This window comes from Oreochromis niloticus, linkage group LG15 (genome assembly GCF_001858045.2).
Source record: "Oreochromis niloticus isolate F11D_XX linkage group LG15, O_niloticus_UMD_NMBU, whole genome shotgun sequence".
Taxonomy (NCBI): domain Eukaryota; kingdom Metazoa; phylum Chordata; class Actinopteri; order Cichliformes; family Cichlidae; genus Oreochromis; species Oreochromis niloticus.
The window spans coordinates 4,000,576-4,021,901 of NC_031980.2; the positions used below are offsets into that span (position 1 = coordinate 4,000,576).

At 41.8% G+C, this 21,326-nt stretch overlaps 1 protein-coding gene across 1 annotated transcript; it reads right to left on the reverse strand.

Moving 5' to 3' along the window:
* Positions 1-4,527: 4,527 nt before the first annotated feature.
* Positions 4,528-12,059, reverse strand: trib2 (tribbles pseudokinase 2). Its single transcript, XM_003440665.5, has 3 exons — positions 10,610-12,059; positions 8,905-9,197; positions 4,528-6,850 (listed from the first exon to the last, which is right to left on the reverse strand). Exons 1-3 carry the CDS (start codon positions 10,877-10,879, stop codon positions 6,376-6,378), a joined length of 1,038 nt encoding a protein of 345 aa, XP_003440713.1. The 5' UTR covers positions 10,880-12,059; the 3' UTR covers positions 4,528-6,375.
* Positions 12,060-21,326: the final 9,267 nt, after the last annotated feature.

A 21,326-nucleotide genomic window follows, 5' to 3' on the forward strand; every position in this document is an offset into this window, starting at 1 on the left:
ATGTCTTTACAAAAAAATTGATAGTTTGAACGAGATTTCACATAAAAAGCATGTAGCTTGTGTGCTTGAGGTCATGATCTCCGAATCCTTCTCCACAGTGAAGCATGCCTCTGAAGAACGGAGCATTGCTTCTCCTTGCTGAGGGTGGAGCTGATTTGTTGCAGGTGTTCACGGCCACACAACCTCAGACCCCATTATCCCCACTGCCATGTTTCACAGCTAGTTTGAGGTATCGTTTTCTCTCCTCTGTGTCCTCTTACATACACCCTTCTGTTGCCACTAATCTCAAACTTGGATTTATGAGTTTATAAGACTTTCACTGTCAAATGATAGGTTGTGTAGTCCACAACCAAGCATTAAGCTTTGTTTCGCCTCCTGTGAAGTGGTTTAGAGGTCACTGCTAAACAGTAGTGTTTTGGTGATTCGAGTTCTTTATTTAGCAAGTTCTGTGGCTCTGATTGAGTTGCTTTTTCTGTCTCTCTGTGAGGAAGAGATTGATCTTCTGATTGTTCTGATTGATTTTGCCTGCCTGACTGCATTTTAGATACTACTCATGTAGTTCTTGCAAAACATTTTAAAGCTTCTTGGAAACCGTCAGAATGGCCACGATGTATCAAAAGCCTCTCATTGCATAGAACAACAGATTTTTGCTATCATATTGCTGTAAACAATGCAATGATTTTAACTGTTTATTTGAGGAAAAGGTTTTCTGCCACATTTTTTGGAAACACATTTTTGAGTTTAAATGTCTTGCTGAAAAAAACATATCCTTACTTTCAAAATTTGATATTTTGACTTTTTACTATTTTAATAAGCTATAGTGTTTAACTAATTTCAGTGTGTTTGGATGCACGCTTTGCTAACTTTTTTGAAAACAGAAAAAGCCGTGTGAGGAGCAGCTCGAATCTGCCTGAATGACACCTGAACACTGTTCTGACAGATCACAACTCACTTCTGTCCTTTTGGAAAAATTATATGACAAACTTAGTTTTGACTGCTAAACTATACGTAGCAGCCTTTTTTACCCCTAAATTGTTATCCTTACATGTTATTTGTTATGTATTATGTTTTTAAATGTTTAGATTCACATTATTTTCAAGCTTACATCATAACATGGCAGGTTTTTTGATATACTCTCCTGCTGTAATATGTGCTCTACAAATGTTTTTGCGTTTGCGAAACGTCTTAAGACTTGGAAGCACAAATTTTCAAAGAAATGAACATTTCATTGGCAGGTAAGGTTTACATCAGCGTTTGTATTGTCAGGTTGTAAAAAATGTATTTAGCTTTTAAGTCACAAAGTGTAATAAAGTCTAGCTTCTCATGTTCTACCAAATCTGCAGCAGAAGTCAATGGCAAATATTAATTTACTGCAGAAATCTATAATATATAGTCCTTTTAAACATCAGATCTGTGGATGTAAACATTACTTAAAATACAAACAAAAAACTCTTCCTTCATTATTTAGCAATTTACCAAGATAAACTGGATTAGATTAAAACATACCATTTGTGCTGCCTGTCTGTACTCTAATGTGGACGTCTTGACCTTTCTAGACTGATTCCTGGCTGAAGAATTGTAAAATATTATTACTTTTATAGTTAAATAAATATCTACCACAGTAACAAAAATTCCCGTACTATTAGCTGGCGATGACAAGTGGTGGAGAAACTTTTCAAACCATTCCTTTAGGAAAGAAAGTGACAAAACTCTACAAAAACCCCTCAGTACACATAAAACTGGAAAAATGTGCATAAAGTAAAAAAAGTTAATGTTGCATATTATCTTTTATGTCCTTTTAAAAAAGTAAAATGTATTACAATTTATTAATGACAAAAAAGAAAAATCAGCTAAATTATAAGGCTTGAGTAGTGTGTGACATGGTTAACTGTCAATATCTATGAGGTGATTAAAAAAAAGGAAACTGATGATGGAGCATTAGCAAAGCAGCTGATTAAACACATTACACTGAGACATTCTCATAGATGCTAATCTGAAAGCGCCGGTGAGCCAGCACCTGGGTCAACTTGCCTGTTTTATTAAAGCTGCGGTCCCCTCTCCATCATGGTCACAACTTTCCTTGCTCGGGTTCTGAGTTATTAACAACTTCTTCACACTCCATCTTCTCGACATCACACATGTTGACCAAGGTGGTTAGCAAGAGGAAAGTCTTAGGATGTTAAATCACCGAAGCTTGTATACTTGCTAATGCTAGCTGTGTGATAACTGATCTCAGACCTGTAGAAGCAAAGCAAGTGGTAGCTTGCTTCGCACACTGGTCTACTGCGCATGCGCAAACATCGGACGGGGGACGGGGACTGCCGCCTCCTCAGCTTGTCTAGCTCAAGTCATGTCAAGTCAGAGACAGCTACATTTTTCTATGAGCACCAAACAATTTGAGCTTTCAGCAAAAATAGGCAACTGATGCCACTGATGTAACAAAATCGCAGTGACGTTAGCGTGGATACAAACAGCTGTCTAAGTTGAAAGGAGAGATATGTCTTTACTTTTGGTGCATTTTAATTTAAAGTGTCTATTTTTAAATGTGACAAGACAAACACTCCTTGCCTTAATTGTCCTGACAAGATGGCACTGCTGCAGACCTTTTCCTGTGAGGTTAAAGGTCATTTGTAGACACCTTTGTGATGAATTTAATAAGAGAATGCACGTGTGTAGCAAGAAGAAAAAAACAAATAAAAGCAGCCCAGCTTGTGCTCTATTTACTAAAAAGCATTAGTAAATAGTTTATTATCATAAATAATGTTATTAGTTAATGGTGATACAAATAAATCTTATTACCTCTTAGTATTTAATTATTCCTTGTAATAACACTTGTGTATAATTTTTCTAAAAAGGGATCTTACAAACTTTAAAACAGAACATTGATTGTGTCTCAGTGAGTGATATCTCTCTATATATATTAAACTCATTTTTATGTCAAGTGTTGTAATACTTCTACAATCATTATTGCCACTAGAGGGCAGACCAGCATTCATTTTCTCTTATGAAGGCAGTTGACTGTCTTGAATTCTTTTATTTGCTGAATAACAAGTTTTCACGCGTGCTCTGCACATAACCTTTTAAGTTTCACATTTAAAATACAAAGAAACCAACAAAGCCCACCACAGATCCTCATTTATTAAAATATGTTAGCCCAAAGGGATCAGGAGGCTTGTGTTGCAGTGTATGAAACACAGTGCACTTGCAGGTGTTGTTGAGCAATGACACATGGCTTCACAGTGTCAATGTAAACCTAAGAACTTGAATTTGTTCTTGAGAATTTGGGTTATCACATTAGATAATTCAACCGTAAACAGGGTTACCATGAATGAACATGGTAGGTGGAAGTGCTCTTGAGCACACACACAGATGAAAGCACTGTCAAAGCACTGCATGAACAAATGAAATCTGAAGTGATTTTCTTCCTCAGAGCGATTCAAACACAGGATGAGGTCAGCAGGTCGGCTAGACGTGCAGAACTACAATGTTGTCACACAGAACAGCAGAAAGGACTGTAGGCAGGAGTCTCTCAAGAGAGAAAGACACCAGGAAAATAATTTGACTGAAGAGCATTCTTCTGGAGTCTCATGTGTGAGATCATTTAGATGAAGTGGAGCTGACAGAGCAGTCCTCACTCATTTGCAATCCATTCAAGTTTTGACAGTGATTACAGTCTCATTAGGAATTGGGAAGTGCTTTTGTTGGGGCATGCCGGCCAGAAGAGCACTGGGTTTTTTTGTTTGTTTGTTTTAAATACAGAAATAGGCTGCAAAGTATTTACATCACACAGTCAGAGTTACTTGGTTGTGGAGAAATAACCACCACTTAGCTGGTAGTCTAAATTCCAATCCACATTTTTATTCCAGGACTCTACTCGACTTGTCTAAGGTTGAGGATGTTTTTGCTCCTTTTATGCCAGGAAAATCAAGTGGGTGTGGTCTTCTGTCCTCAAAGTCAGAGCTGTGTTCTTGAGATGACCATATTTGGGATACCCCCACTGCATGATGGTGATATCCAATAGTAGATAGTAGAGTAATATAATCATTATTTGAAACTTCCTCCATGTTTATTATGAAGATTCACCATTGTAATAATACGAAAGGTGGTTAAAGACTGTGTCCACTCTGCATGTAATCATTAGTTATTAATTCCTGGCTCTCCACAGCGTGTCTTCCTCCCCCCACAACAACTGGTTGCACCAGATGCCCGCCCCTGCCTGCGCCTGGTTTGTTAAGATTTCTTCCTGTTGAAAGGGAGTTTTTCCTTTCCACTGTCACCAAAATGCTTGCCCAAAGGGAATCATACGATTGTTGGGGTTTTCTCTGTATTATTGTAGTGTCTTTGCCTCACAATGTAAAGTTAAAATGGTGCGTCTGTGTGTGTTTTTATTAAATGTAGCCATTACAACATTACAAATGTTAAGTGTGTAATGATGCGTGACTCAGCATGTTGTGCCGAAGAGCTTTTATTTTGTATGTACAGGGAAAAAACAAAAGAAAGAAAAAAAAAACCCCAAACAAAATCCAGTAGTAGTTCACAATTTATTTTACTGAATAAATTTGGACAAAACACCAGAATCTGTTACGATACAATCAGAACATCTGAGGCAGATATCCCACCATGCACCACCCCCCTCCATGAAACAAAAAAAGGACTAAACATTAGCACCAAATCAGCACCAGCTTAAATAAAGGTAGCTCAGTCTACAAAAACGATGAAAGCAATAGCTGTTTTACTGTTTAAATCCAAAAACAACTCAGAAAAGCAGCAAACTGAGAATTTTTCCTGTTTTTAAACTTTTCTTAAAAAAGAAAAAAAAGAAAAAGAAAAACGAGCACCCTCCTAACCCCACCCCGACCTCCCACCCTTTGCTAGGCAGGCTATAGCATTCATGGAGCACATGCCAATGTCTAGTTAAGAAAAACACAAATTCAAGTAACATTGAGATACGACAAAACGTGTCCACTGGTACCCATTTTCGAGCATGACCGTTTCACAGAACCTAAGCAGGGAGTAGAAGAAAAAAAAAAAAAAAACTAAAATAAAAAACCAACCTAACATGAGGTTCTGGAGTGAGCATGTCATAGCAATACTATCACTGAATATCTCATATCAATTTTCTTAAAAAGAAGTGAGGGAGACTGGGTGGCATGAGGCTGTCGGGGGTACAGGAATACTGGCACAGAAGATATTGTGTTTTCTAAAACTTCAGACAGACCGTTTTTTTTTTTTTGTTTTTTTCTCTGTTGGCGCCTGTCCTGTGTCAAGATATTGCCTACATCATACATGAAAAAGGAATCTCTGGATAAAGAAAAACCCTGCAATGTAGTTTTAAATATATATATATATATATTTATTTTTATATATATATAATATAGCTGTTACAATTTAAATAAATGTTATGTTCTTGTTCCTACAACTGAAGAATGGAATTAAATTATATTTTTAAAAAAAAAGTAAGCTAATTTTAGAGGTGGAATCATCCTTTCACCTAATACATCAAGTGCATGATACCGTGTGGGGAGGCTGACTATGAAAATAGATTAAGATTGAGGTGTACAGAGTGACATTAAAGCAGCAGTAACAACAGACTGGAATAGCTTTTCAAAAAACAAAAATGCTTTACAAAAGTAATGGAAAAACAAAAGTGTGGTAAGAGACAGGAGGAGGCGGAAACATAACAAAAGACAAGGCCATTGAGGAGTTTAGTGACTGTCAGAGTCTTCAACAATATAAAACCGACAAACGAGACACGGACACACGACATAAAACTTAAAACCATGAGACAAGGGCGAGGTCAGCCATGTTGATTATGATGACAACCACAAGAAAACGCCTGCTCTGTTTAAACAATGCTCCTGGGTCAGAACTATGACCACCTAAAGCTATGACATCAAACTAAAGAAAACCAATAAAAAGAGCTGGGGTGTTGCGAGTCTGTCAGTTCCTTTAGGATTGTTCTCCTCGGATTCCTGTGTTTGTATGTCCCTTCATGCTTTCCATAGTGTCAAAAAAAGAAAAGAAAAAAAAACAGGTGAATGTGTCTACTTTTATGAGCACCACATTTAAAACAAAACAGATCCGAAAAAAAAAAAAAAAAAAAAAAGAACATTTGCTACATTGTTTGCAACTTGCATATCTGGTCGCAACATCCCCGATCGGGACGTGCATCGCCAGATGATGTATAGATGCCATTTGTCATGCCAGACTCAAGGTTTTCCATGAAATGGTGGCAAAGGAAACACGATGGAAACACCTTTTTTATGAGTGACAAATTCACCTATTTACTTCTACTCTACTGTTTATTGTTTTGGCTCTGCTGCGAGCTTGGCGAGCCAACCGTGGCGGAGTCGTCCGTTTGTGCTTGGTGTTTGCTCAGCTGAAGAACTGCTCCAGCTCCTCTTCCATGTTCACCTCAGGCACCATCTGCTCCTGCTCCCTTTCCCCTCTGCTGTGCACTGCAGTGCCCCCTAGCGCCCCGGAGGACGCAAACCACGGGTGCTCCAGAATCTCCCGAGAGGTGAGGCGCTCCGCCGGCTCCCGACGGAGGATGGAGCGGATCAAGCACTTGGCCTTGGGCGTCAGCGTTTCTGGGATGTTGAAGTGGCCCCTGCGGATTTTGCTGAACAGCGAGCCGGGTTCGACATCGTGGAAAGGGTAGCGCCCCACGAGGATGGTATAAAGCATGACGCCCAGGCTCCAGACGTCAGCTGCCTTCCCCGAGTAGCTGCCGCCGGCGTTGAGGATCTCGGGGCTGACGTAGGCGGGGCAGCCATGTTTATCTGACAGGGAATCATCGTGCCCATTCAGGATGTACGTGTCCTCGAGGCTCTCCAGCTTCACAAGGCTTCTGCAGACACACACACAAAATTCATTGAGCTCCTTATAAATGTGGATGATATAGAAAGAATTTTAGCAATCAGAAGAAAACCATCAAGTGGGTAATTTGCTCTGACAGGCAACGTAAAGTACTTTAAATCCATCACTTTTGGATGTCAGTGGAAGTAGATCGCATAATTCTCTCAGCTTACGTCTGACATTTCTTTTCAATATATAAAAAGTGTCATTATACAAACAGATTTTCCAGAAGAAACATAATTATGGGTAACTGATCAGAAAAGTAAAATCCTTTTTTCCCCCTCCTACTCATCAAAACAGCATCTATTTGCACTCTTTTCTCTAAATCCTGCAACAGTTGCTACAATGCCCCTGGGTGTTCATAATAGCGACTAATTGTTGAGAAGCTTTATCACTAAAGAATCTGTGCAAGTTCAAGCAACGAAAACAAAAAGCCCCCATATATGACTAGACAGCCAGCAGAAGCAGGTAAAGACAATACGATATGCTGCACCAAGCAACGAGACTGTGATCGAAGAGAAGGATGTATTTATTGCTACGTTTGACTTTCACACGAGGCCGTTTCCTTTCATTAATACGTGGCAGAGCGATTTTAGGTTTTAAAACGAGGAACATTCTATTGTTTCCTTGAGCAAAATACCCATTGTTCCCATGTGATATAAAGAGCTGTGTGAATTTTAAATACAGCACACCACTGCCTGGATAACAGCTCATTTGGAGGATGTGCAAACCTGCAATTAGAGCTAAGAGGACCTAGGAAGGCAAACTACTAAAACGGAGCAGAATTTAATATTAGCACACATTGTGCATTTCAGCTGAGTCAGAGGCGGCGCTCATGATAAAATATCTTGAGGCGTGGTAGAGAAGAAAGAAACAAACGAGCCTTGTTTAAGTAGCTACATGATTCTACTCGAGGCCAGCGTTTGACTGATGCCGCTGTTTGGTCAAGGGTTAACGGCAGCATGACAAATTCGGGTCAAGAAGCCAACGAATGCTGCAGAAGCCTGCACGGGTATCATTTTCTGTCTGCTCATCCACTCCTCTCTGCAGTCATCGCAGCGTTTTGTTCCACACTTGGCCTCAGAGCCAGAGGAGGTCTCTCTAAGGCAGCTTTGTCTCCTCTCTCATCTCTCTGCACTCGTTCACCGTTTCAGCAGGACTGAAAGGTTGTAAGAGGAGTCTTGACAGGCCACATAGTAAATGCGACCCGGTGCTGCCCTTCACATCACTCTTAAAATTCACCCAGCATGAATCATTTAGTGGAAGGGGGCCTCAGCATCTGAGCCCGGTGACATTCAAGGTTACTGGACCTGTACTAAATATGTGAGGCGGCTCAACTTCTCTTTTCCACAGAGAGCGCCAGAGAATGACGTCACATTTTTCAGACAGAAGGCCCTGAGTGCAGCATGTGGCTTCAAGGTGTTAAATAAGAAGTACTTAAGGGGATGCTTTAGTGCTGGGATTTGCATATGGTTTCTAATGAAAAGAATAAATGTTGAGTGAACTGGCATCCACTCAAATTCTTTAAAAAGAAAAAAATAACTTAAAAAGCTGCTCTAACAGATGTCTGTATTTTCTGTAGTTTTCAAATGCTGCCACCAGGGGTCAGTAAACCCGCACTGGGAAAAATGTTATTCTAAAGTTTCCTCTTGCTCATCACACAGAAGCCCCGAGTAATGGATCATCTGCCATGCAAAAGCTTCCCCTGATAACTTATCTGTTTGTTTTTCTCAGCTCAACAGCTTTCCTGAGTCTTAGCATGATTAGCGATTACATTTGTGTCACTCATTTCCTTCCCCCAAGTGCGATTCCATTCACATTTACAGTATATGGGCACAAGAATAACCAGGCGACACACCAAAGGCTCATGTTTCCTTCATTCTGCATAACACCTTGTATAGTGTCAACTTACACTATCTGCGGTATTAGCTGTAATATCACACACATACCGATGAAACGGATTTAGCATCTTATACACAAAAAAAAAAACAAACAGAGGGAAACTGCAAAGTGCACAAAAGATGCTAAGGTTTCCATGGAACTCACCTGTCCTCATTCTTGAAGACAAACTTCCTCAGTTTGAGGTCACGGAGAACCAGTCCGTTGTCGTGGCAATGTGCCACAGCCGAGGCTATCTGATAGAAGAGCCTGGCAGCTTCGTCCTCTCGCAACTTCTTGCAGGTACGGACAAAAGAGTGCATGTCGCCATAGCTTCTCTCAAAGAACACATAGGCCCGCGTCTCCCCAAGCAAAATCTCCAGGATTTGGTTAATGTGCTGGTGCTGGCCAAGGGCGAAGTAGGCCGCCAGTGACTCCTGGTATCGGCCAACATCGAAAACCTGCAATCAGAAGAAAGAAGAATTCATGCTTACTGTTAGCAATCTGGAGAATTAGATCTTTCTCTTATATATATGGATTCAGCTATATCATAATTTTCTTTTGATGATTGGAGATCTATAAACCAAACCTTTTCCACCGTGGATTTAAACAATTAAATCCAACTGAAGGAGGTGTAAAATGCACTCTAATTGAACTAAATGTAACCAACACATGAGTAATCCAACACATTCCCGGGACACCAAACTTGGTCTTTTGGCAGAGCGAGTAAGGTTAAATAGAGGCAAACTGAAAGCATTGTATTAGTGCATGGCATTGTGCTGCAGCCTGGGGGTTGCAGTGTCTCTTTTGTTTCCATAGTAACCCCCAATTGACTTTCAGTACATGCAGTTCAGGTGAGAGGGCTCCTCTTCTTGCAGTCGATACAAATACACCCCACAGGTCTGGGGATCTTAAGTTGCAGCCTAAGACTCCAGCTAGACAAGAAAGATCAATCCTGAAAAGGGGGGAGGGAATTGATCGTGGCTGTATCGAAACCAGCACAAAGCAGATGGGGGTCAAACAGCAGTTAGTACACAGGCTTGTGCCAAAGGCCATTAATTTGTTATTGCCCTGACAAAACATTATCTCAAGTCAAAAGGCACAGGTTATTTGATATGTCGTGGCGTACGAGTCCAAGGGTGCATGCAAGTATTGCCTCAATTCATCCACTTAAGCCTCAGGGACAACCCACCTGCCCTCATAATCAGTAATTTACAGAAGTCAGTAGAAGCTATAAATGTGGTGAGGAGAGGCCATGAGTTTGATCCAAGCTTAACAGGGCAGCGCTTTTTACATTTTTTTAGTATTTAATGGGTGCATTTTACTCAGATCAACTTCCCTTTAAAAACTGAGCACCTGGTGCAAAAAAAAAAGAAAAAAGGGTGCTCTATGGATATGTTGGCACTACAGATCCAAGACTGAGCACTGTGCCATGAAAGAAAGAAGCCACGGCTGTGCCAGAATAGCACAGAGGAGTGTGTGCGTGGTTACTCACTCCTTTGTCAACGTTACATCATGCAATCCAAGCCACACAGCTCACTCCATTCACTTTTTCCATTAGGCTGCTGCTGCCAGCTCTCTATTTACAGTTCAAGCAATTATTAAAAAGTGGAGATGGTGGGCAGGAAACCCATAAAAGCCAGCTCAGGATTTTTCTGCATAGCACATTCATCACATCTGAGGACATTAGGCATCGAAATAAAGTCGTGTTAATTCATCTAGACGTGCAAACAACGTACCCCTAAAAAAATATTTCGTGCAGTAAAAATATATATGTGCGAATATATTATTTCTCCCCAGATTGACGTCACAAGTGGGGGGGAAAAAAGTCATGTTGCGAAATAGCAGGTTTGTTACCATATTGACTACTAACCTTACATACGAGCTCGTCCCCGCTGTGCAGGTGGGCGGCTCTGAAAACGTGGTCTCCCTCCAGCGGCTCCAACAAAAGGTAGTCCCCGATGCGGGAGATACAGTGCGAGGAGTCCGGGGTCTCCGGCGGGCTGGGAGACCCGAGGTTGGGGCTGAAACTCTGATGAGACTCTGTAGTCCTTAAACAAGACAATTCTTCGAAGTCGTGCGCTTTGTGCCGCGATCTCCCATAGCGTGAAATGTTAATTGGATTTGACCTCTGTATGTTCATGAGGAATAAGTGCGATATCTCCACAAAACCGGGGGCCTTCCTCCTCCTTGTTCTTCTTCTCCTCTTCTGTCGGGATAACACTTCGTTGTGCAGAAAGACAATTCGTCCAAGTACTTGTGTTACGCTTGCATGAAGTAAAAAAAATAAATAATATTTTTTTTCTAAAAAAAAATTAAGAGATTTAAATGCACCTTGTCTTTGCAAAATCTAACCGACTCTGTGCAGCCAAAACAGGCTCGCTGGATTTCATGCAACTAAAATTGGTCTCTGATTTTTTACTGCTCACTTGCACCCCTTTGTTTTCCATTCATTGGATGAGACTGGGGTAAAGAAAAAATTAAGAATTACTGACTTAAGCTGGATGAAACCCCTTAGTACAGACGTGCTGCAGCTTCACTGACGTTAAGTGCGAGCAAAACTGCAACAAAGGTTGCCAAGAGTTAGCTTTTAAAATGAATGAAGAGTAAACCCGCAGCTCGTCTTGCTAGCTTATCTTGCCGGTTAATGGTATGGCACGTTTCATAAAACGGAAACAATATATAAGACACAGCTGTCAGGCAAGGGGAAAAAATGCAAAAATCGAAACAAATAAAGCAGCTTTCCAGCCCAATTATAGCTGCTGACTTTTTTAAACTATTAGTAGCTAGCAGGTGCAGAGCTAACTAGTTAGCTCCCTTGGCTAACTAGTACCAGGTCAGTGCACGGCCTTGTTCCCCGGGATCATATCCATGCACGCTGATTGTCATCTATCACATAAGGAGAAACCCCCATCCGGAAAAGACTGCTGTGGCTCTTTGTGTGCGGGAGTCGACGTCCTCTCTCTTTCTGCTGGTCCAGTCCTGCGGAATAAAAGTGTCGTCTTTCTTGAGTGTCTGCTGATATAAATCTGATGGAAGGAAGGAAGGGACGGCCGGCCGACTTTCCCAGGCCAATCCCTCGATTCAGCAGGACATCCTCTCTCCCGTGGTGCCGCTGTGCTTCTTACGTGGCTGGGAATCTAGTCCATTCAAGTGCGGAGGGAGGCCAGCCGAGCTGTACACACTGCGCCTGTACAGACAGAGAGAGCAAGCCTGCCTGCCTGACGGAGGAGGGGACGAGGACGGGAGGGGGGAGCTTCTGTACACACGCACACCTGCGCACATGCACACACACATACAAAGAGGCATGCCGACCCGCCCCCTGACGTCATGTAAACACCGAGAGCTCATTGGCTTCCGAGCTGACTTATAACATGCGGTGAAGTCATGTGAGAGCCATGTAGTGCGGCTACACCCCCAGGAATCTAATTGCGTCGCATGCTGGTAAATTGGATGGGGAGGGGGGGCCGGAGTGAGAGTATAGCTACTGTACGTGCTGTGTTACAAATGTGTTTCCTCCTGAAATGTCATTCAAGGGAAACCGAGGGAGATCCCGCTCTCACAATAGCACACACACCGTTCAGCGCAGTTACCGCATAAAATCGTGGTATTTGTAACACCTTTTTTGTGGCGGCATCTACACCTGTAAATGAAAACACACTGCGTTACTAAGCCCTTAGGATACAGTTGAGTCTATATTTAAAATTACATGAAAGTGTAACCAAAGGAGGGCCTAAGCCTGGGGTGTCAAACATAAGGCCCGGGTGCCAGAATCAGCCAAGCAAAGACACCAATCCGGCCCACTGGATGGCTTTGTAAAATATCAAGGAGAACAGAAACTTTTTTTTTGTACCCATAAAGACGCCCCCGCCCCCCATGGGTATTCATGTTACACCAAAATAATTAAGCTATATATTTCTGTAATTTTACACATTTCCCTATTCAAATTCAAGCCCAAAAAAGTCATGCTGACAGATTTATTTCTGTTGAAATGGGACTTCATTTTTCAGTATAAGATATTTCACTCCACTCCACAAAAGATAAAAGTTACAGCAAACTCTACAAACCAAGCAGTGTAATATGGTACTCATTAGAAATGCAATGTAAAACAGCTAAGACAGAAATCAGTGGAAGTATAATACTCCAGATTTTTATTTATTTATTTGTGTGCCAAGTGTGCTTCATTAAAAAGCTAGCACAGGGGGTGCGTGCATCTTAGACATGTCTTGCAGCAGATTGTTCTGTTACACAGTTGTGCATGGAAGAGCTTCATTATTCATTGTTCTTCCCTATACACTGTAACCAGGAGGTGTGACGGCAGGCTTGTGCAATTCCATGTAGGACTCCAGGGCGGTGCGAGGAATGCTTGCAGCTGGACACAAGACACTGGCAGAAGTGTTTGATTTAATGTTTGTTCTCCCGCGTGCGATGTGCGTGCGCTTACACAGACGTGCTCTGTTCCTTGTTTCTCACCGTGTGCCTGAATAAGCCCCCACAGCATGAAAATGCATTTTTTTCGCCCCTCATCGTTTCTGGTCTTCGAATGCGGCAGCACCCACGAGCTCGTCAAATGTATGTGCATGTATGTATGCATGTGGGTTATGTGAGATAATCTCTGTGAGCCACCCACTTTGCTCCTTGTTAAAATGCTGGAACATTCTTCCATATACAATAGCTGCACTTTGGTTTCACCCACTCAGTCGAGAACTGAACTTGTGAACTGTGAAAGTGTTACAGGTTACTACAAGCTAAATAAACACAGGGATACACACATGGGTTTTGCTGGAGTACATTTCTGTTTGATGCCTCTGCAGGCTCCACATCTGCCCATCACTCTAACCCCAAAATGGGGATTCTGCTAAGCTGAAATCGCAGCTGTGCATGAATCAGAATAATAATCTCCAAAGATTCCTTTTGCCCTCATTCCTTGATACACTGTGTGACTCATTCGCATTGGAGGGCAGAGCTCGAGAAAATCCACGCAGGCTCATCAGCTCTGCAGACGTGCCTACATGCCGAGAAGTAACGCCAGGCTGCCCCAGCAGTGCCTTCCAGTGAGAGACTGTATACCACTGAAACATGATGTGTCCTGGAAGACTACAGAGGTCAGTGCGGACGGCTGAGCATCCTTGAATCCCTGCAGCAGTTGCTCACCCGCCTCTTAATAGGCTGTTTTGAATGTAGAAATGGAATCTAAGGTCAATTTTCTAAGTATTCTCGAGGTTACGGGGAGTCATCTGGGGCTCCGATCCACCAGGGGAATGCCATTTTCATGTTTTATCACACTGGTCGCAATCAAATGAGGAACCATTAAAGGTATTTTTCTTAGATTTTCCAAATTCAGAGAGAAGCCAATTTCCTGCCATCACATAGCAACCCCGGCTAACTCATGTTGACACCAGCGAGAGTCGATGCTGTCACATCCACACCCCGTGGGTAACTTCCACTGAGAAATTCAATCATAGCAGGAGAGATGGATGCAGAGGCGCAGGAGAAATGAGATCATTCAGTGAGAGGAGACAGCGTGAGGGAGAGCGAGGCAGAAGGACGGAGGCTGGTGAAGCAGGCGGCTCGGAGAACGTGATGAGAGGTGGAGAAAGGGAAAGACAAAAGAGAGCAAACATGGGTGGAAGTGTTAGAAACTGTGGCGCCAAAAAAACCCACGACTCAATAAGCAGACGTTCAGCTGGAGAGGAGAAGAAAGGAGAACGTGGTATTCTGTTGTTACAGTAAAAGTAAAAAAAAACTGTAAAAAATACTTTTACTTTTTAAGCCAGAATTGTTGTTGACATTTTAAACCTTTATTTACTAGTACAGTACGGAGTAGACAGGAAGTCAGAGAGAGCCACACAGGAAGTGGTCTGGGTTGGACTCAGACCCAATCCCCAGCAGTGACCTTTGGCATATCTTGGTGAGCTTTACTGGTACACAAAACTAGGAAAATTTACTTGTGCAGGAGTATTTCCACACGGTGATAATGATGCTTTTACTCAAAGAAAAGATCCACTGATCAATAATTCCTCCACCATGGTCAGCTAATGGTTAAGTATTTTAATGATCATCAGAAAATTACTTTTTTATTTCTTTACTTTTTTGGCCTTTTTAGTTAGAAAGGATAGCCTACAGCAGGGAATAACGAGCAGCAAATGACCCAGGACAGACTCAAACCTAGGAGGCTGCAGCAAGGATGTGGACAAGGGTTAGAGTAGAACCCAGAAGATGGATTTCTATAGATAGTTACCCTTTTAGTGTACATTTCAAATGTTTATTATCAGCTCAAATAACTTTGACTAACACCTCTTCAGCCAAGAAGGTGAAGAAGGTCCAGGCAGGGGGTGGCAAGGTGCAGGGAGAGACTTTACAGCACAGGCAGAACAAGATCATGATCAGTATGTTCGTTTGTGGTCCATTTGTGTGGTATATTAATTAATCAGTTATTAAAATGTGTGGGAGGGGGGGATCTTTCTGTGGGCTCGGCTTGCGTTTCCAAAACATCCACAGCATCCTATTGATTAATAAATAAAAGTGTGCGGCGACAAGTGGGACGAAAGGGCATCAAATCAAACCAAGAAAGGCGAAGATGCCTCACCAGACAAGTGCGACAAACGCTTTGAGTCACGATGAAAGAACAGAAACCAAGCTAATATCAGACATATTCTCAGTTTTGCTTTGGTCAGACTCTCAGTGAGTGCGCTGGGATCGGGCAACACCTCATTTTCAAGTGGCTGAAAATGGAGAGCCGAGGACTTTGTAGTGGGAACAGAGAGGAGGAGGAAGTGGGGTAGAAAATCATTTCAGCTGTGATATGACTTTGCTCGCAGGCTTTCCTTTCTTTCCTAATAATCTTCTTGACGCAGCAGCTTGTCGCACAACAACTGTGATTTGAGAAAAATCCCAATCACAACCGCAAACCATTTGATATCGCTTTGTAATTAGATCTAGAAAACCTCATGTTATACAGAGGGAGGCAATATTATAGTAAAAAATCATAATCATTTTTGTTTTATAGCACAACCTAAAAAATATTATACACTGGACCAACACAGTTATGATATCTGAATCATAATTTTTCTCTTTTTGCTCAGTTAAGACAGTAAACATAATAATGCTTATTAATGAGCATGCTGCTTGAAGAAATGCCCGATCAGCAGGAGGGTAAAACTAAGGGGAGAATAAATATTGGTGATTCATCTGACAGTAATGAAGCTTGCATTGTCTGAGCAGGATATTGCTCCCTCTATATTTTATGAATCAAAATGAAAGTGTCCTGTACCCATGAATTCAGGATGCTGCCTGAGGACTGTTTCTTGCCGAGGCGTTTTTCAGTTTACATCTCTGAGGCAGCAGGAAGTGTGAGCACTTTTGAGTGGCAGGTCACGCAGGCAAGACCTCGAGAGGAAGGATCTTGGCTCGAGGGGAGACAGGATTGGCGTCAGAGGCTCTCCTTCATGGAGTCAGACAGCTGAGTGAGGACTTGTGGCAGCTCTGTCACTGGACAGGGTGACTCACTCGCTTATAAGTGGAGCGGTTAATAATAGTCAGACATTAGTGCTCCTGGAGTGAAATAACACGGCTTTAACAGCTTAAGCCCTCTAAAACGGCTCACTGTAAAAGAAAGACACGAGGACTTATAACATCAATGTTTGCCATGTTTTAAAATAACATGGCACGTTAAAGCCACCATGTCAAAACTGCCCGGAAAAGGAGAAGACAATCCCAGCAAGAAAGATTTGCGATTCCTCTCTGCTCTGTCAGATATTGTCTTCCCTTTGCAGAAAATATATATGTTTTTGGAACTGCTTAATGTATAAGATGTAGATTTATTCAAATTCTTAAACAAGACGCTCTTTTAGAGATGCAAGGCGAGGGTGAAGAGGTTGGCATTATATCACATTTGCCGGTGATGAGTCAATCTCAACTTTCCAATACATGCAGGAGGATCAGACTACAGGAGCCGAACATAGTCAGCAAAGTGCATTCAGTCATGTTGCCTTAATAAAGGCTTCTGGCAGAACATATGCTGTCGATTTACCCTGTAAACTTGTATAATATTCTAAGATTTGCAGTTATAAAATGCACGTGGAAGGTAAAGACTCATTAAAGTTAGCAAGGACATGTGATCTTTGTTTTGCTGGGGCTGTAGCTTTAGCTGAAGGCAAGTCATACTTATAAAAGTATAAATAGTCTGCTGAGTGCTTATCACTGCTGCCTCAGAGCAAACAGGTTGGTTTCCAAGCTGAGTTTGACACACAAATCCCCCAAAAACAACCACTTATGTAAACTGCAGTGTTTACAAAGATGTAGACAAAAAAATGTAACAGCCTAAAACACATATGACTGAGGTAATCTTGGCAGAAGTACCAAAGGGGCAAAGTGGATGATTACACTGCTGTCTCAGACCATTAGGGGGGCCTGAAGGCTCCAGAATAACTACGTAGCTGCTTTGCTGTTGTTGTTATTATGAACTTATGGAAGAGGATTAAAATCAATTCTGAGGAAAAAAAATCTTGAGGTTAATGTCATAATTCTGATTTTATTCCTCAAAATTCGGAAAAAATAAAAATAACAGACACCCCCTGTTTTTTTTCTATGGCCCTAATCCTCTTCATTATGAACTGGATTACATTGTAATGAATTCTTATTTTTCCTGTGATTTTACCCATGTAGGGATTAACAGAATGACACGCACAAATACCAAAGAAGTACATGAAAGCAGTGTTTGTGTGTTTTAAAGTATTATACAACCCAAAGCAAAAAAACCAAAAAAACCCACCAAATGTTGCCGTCATGGATGCATGTGATATTTATTAGAGGGCTTCCTCTAATTACTCAAGGTCTGCTCCCAATAGAACATGTAGTATAGCATTTGGCATGGATACAGTGGAAGTGACTGTATATAATCTGCTTTGTGACTCACTTGGATAAGTGGTCAGTGTTCAGACAGCAACTGAATCCGCCAGTGCTATTTTCCTCATGGCTTCAGAATGAACGGTAGTTTATCTTAAAGTGCTTCATGAAATAAATTTGATATCTGCGAGTATGCAGGCAGCCATTGTGATCCAGTGTGACTGTACTTTGGTCACACTGGAGTGGAAGGTCATCTGAATCTGCTCTTTTTCAGCGACCCACAGCCTGTATGATCAGCTACACAGTGACGAGCACACGCTGTCCTTGTCTGGCCTCTGCATGGGAACACATACACAACTCATCTCTCTCTCACACACACGCATGCACGCACGCATGCACCTAAATATCCCTGCAATTCACTCTACATTCAAGCTGCTACCATGGCAACCTGTCTCCCTCCTCCAGGGAATATGATACAGGACTGCAAACATAAATAAAAACACACACATACACACACAGCTACACACGGTGAAACACACATGAGGGACTCCATGGTCTAATCTCCTGGGAAAGAACAGTCTGCTCAGTTTATGAGCGATTTTGTGCCAAAAGGTACATTTCATGCCTGCTTAGAAAGGAAAATTAAGGCAAGGAGTCATGATTCACTTTCCCTTACTTGTACCATGCATCATGATGTAGTCACCCAACTCCATCGTAGCGTGATTATGGTTGGCTTACTGTCACTTCCATCATCTTAAGTGAATTACTGCTTCATTATACTGTATTCATTTTATATGCAATAGCTTTTCTCCTGTGTTTTTTTCCCTTTCTCCCCTGATGGGATGAAACAGCCTCCGAAACTGCTTTTAGACCGCTCAAACGCTAAAAAATGAAATCAATACAAATGCAATCCATTTGAACGGAGCTGAGGCTCTTGCTCTTTTCAACTTTGGACGAATAATAACTGCTGTGCAATTATTTTCAAGCCATTATTCTGCAGAACAATCAGACAGGTGGAGTCCCCGTGCAGTGTGTGCAAAACAGGTGAGACATAGCGGTAAAGTAGACACTGATGAAACGCCGACAAGGATATCACTTCATCAGTTCAGTCAACTTCCTGGCTGTACTGCTTCTATGTCTCATGTGACAAGCCTCATCTTGTGTTTGTACATTACATTACAGTACACACACACACACACACACACACACACACACACACACACACACACACACACACACACACACACACATAAGGGTGCTTTGAAATCCCACTTCTGTGCGATCGCTCATTATATTGCGCTTGTCAAATAATCCCTTGTTGAAGACAGCAGGGATAACTGCTGCATGACAATCAATTCAAACAAACATGCCCGCTCCTTGTTTACTCGAGACGTTGTCTTTAAAAAACTAAAAGAAAAGGGGGAAAAAAGAAAAATCAAAATAGACAGAAACATTGTATTGTACTGTGAAATCTCAAAGAGGAAGTTGCTGCTGTAAAATGAGAATCTAGGCCACGCTAGGCTGAGGGCAGCAGATATCAGATAAGAGCATGCATCATTTAGCTCAAAAAAAATCACACACGGTTAAATGATGAGAGTCGAAAAGGGAATGCCTGCTTTCTGTAGCGGTTTCAAAACAAATTCTTGTGTGGGTTGTGCCGCTTTTGAATGCGCAGCGCATTCACATATTGGGGAAAATGCGGCTATTAAGATAATCGGCTGTCGTCTCAAAAGGCCTTCCCCTTCAGGCAAAATAGCCTCGAGACTGACAGTGACAAACAGGAAGGGCAGACAGAGGGAGAATAAAAGGAGAGGAGTGAGGGGCCTTTGATTACTGTTGTAGGAAGCAAAATTAGCAGCATTAGCTTTGACAGTAATGATTTCTTTTTTCTTTTTTTTCTCTGCTGTATCTGGCTAACTGAGGCTGGCATGCCTGCGGGAATCAGCACTGGGCATGGTTCAATGATTTAGCATAGAGCTCAAATACAGTTACTTCAGACTATGACCGCAACATTTGAGAAAGCCAGTACAGAGCAACGCTTATTCTCCCCCCACCCCCCTTTCTTCCTACTCTCTATATTTTTATTATGATAGCTTACAAAGAAATGAAAAGTGGTCACGACTGAGCGTGTTAAAGGCAGTGGAAATCCCTCTGATGAAGGCTCAGATAACCATTAGCATAACCTTTCATAATGTCAGCCAGATAGTGACTGAAACTCATTTTCAGTCTGGTTTTAGATAAAGTTGTACAACACACAAAAAAGCCAGGGTTCCACGGACGGAGCATTATGTGTATCCGTCTTTTGAGATACCGTCTTTGTGATCTTGTGTCTTTGATGGGTTTTTCCTTCTCAGAGCAGGGCAGCCCCTTCAGTAGCACACCTCTGCAAGTGGAGCAGATGAGGAGATAAGGCTGAGGATGAGAACAGCTCATCAGCTAGTTTCTCAGTGTCACACCTTAGGTGTCTCTTTCTGCTGACTGGGGCGAGCTATGCTTCAATGCTAACCTCACAGGTGTGTGTGTGTGTGTGTGTGTGTGTGTGTGTGTGTGTGTGTGTGTAGGCAAATACCAGATTCCTTTTAGTTTCTGAAGGTCATCACCTGATGCCCTCGTCAAGGGTCATTGCTTCATTTCTTTTAACAATAAACCCAGTGTTTAATCTACAAACACCTTCAGGAAGGATGGATGCAAAGGCCTTTTGTATCTGCAGATGTGCACAGATGCATTTCCACTTTCATTTGGTTACATTTGCCTTCGCATCTAATTATTCCTTCTGTCTTTTCCTTTCTCACACACATACATACACAGACACAGATGCAAATAACACAAGCATGATGTAATTATTGCAGCCTTCTATCCATTTCCTGCTGAGAAATGACCCGCAAATGAGGATTTTTGTAACTTAATTAAAAGCAAATGACTTCAAAACGTAGGATGCATTTCTTTTTATTTTTGTAGAAAAATAATCACGAGGAAAAAACGCTGGAAATTGAGTATTGAGCCAACTTATGTTAGGTGGAGATAATCATACGACCGCTTTTAGAACGTTCCTGTGTGAATACTCCAGTGTGCTGTGCATCAGACTGAACAGATGTTGTAGTGACACCCTAACCTCCCCACCAACATTACCATTTGCTTTACCGTTAGCATTTCCTCTGAATTAATTTGTCTGCGACAAGTCTTGCTTGTAGTTTAAAACCTTTTTGTTTCAGTATAATTTCAAAAGTGTCTGGGAACAATACGGAATACAGTGACAAAGACTGTGAAGGATCATAATAATAGCAGAGATTTCAACAAGTACTTCTGCTGCACTGATGACAGTTAAAATAATCATTTAGTTTGGAAAGGTGATTCAAGCGATGGCAGGTTTAAAAAAGAAATAACTACAAAAGCTTACAGAAGTGACAAAGCACAGTAAGTACCAAAAGTCATTATGTGAAATGTGTCCTTATCTGTGTGCAGTGCTGTATCAGATATGGTACGGCTACAGCGCATATTGTCAGCCTGTCAGAGATGTTGGTCTTTAAATTACTTCGGGGATGCAGTTTGGATGTGGTGTATTATTGCTCTAAAATGTGCCATGAGCACCACTGGGCCACTGCATTACATGAAACCTAACAGATGGCTTTCAGCAACCTGTGCAATATGCCGAGGTGACCTCTCTGACTTCAGATGTAATAACTGCCAAAGAAATGACAGACCGAACCAAAAAGCAATCTCCTCAAATTGTGATAACATCACAC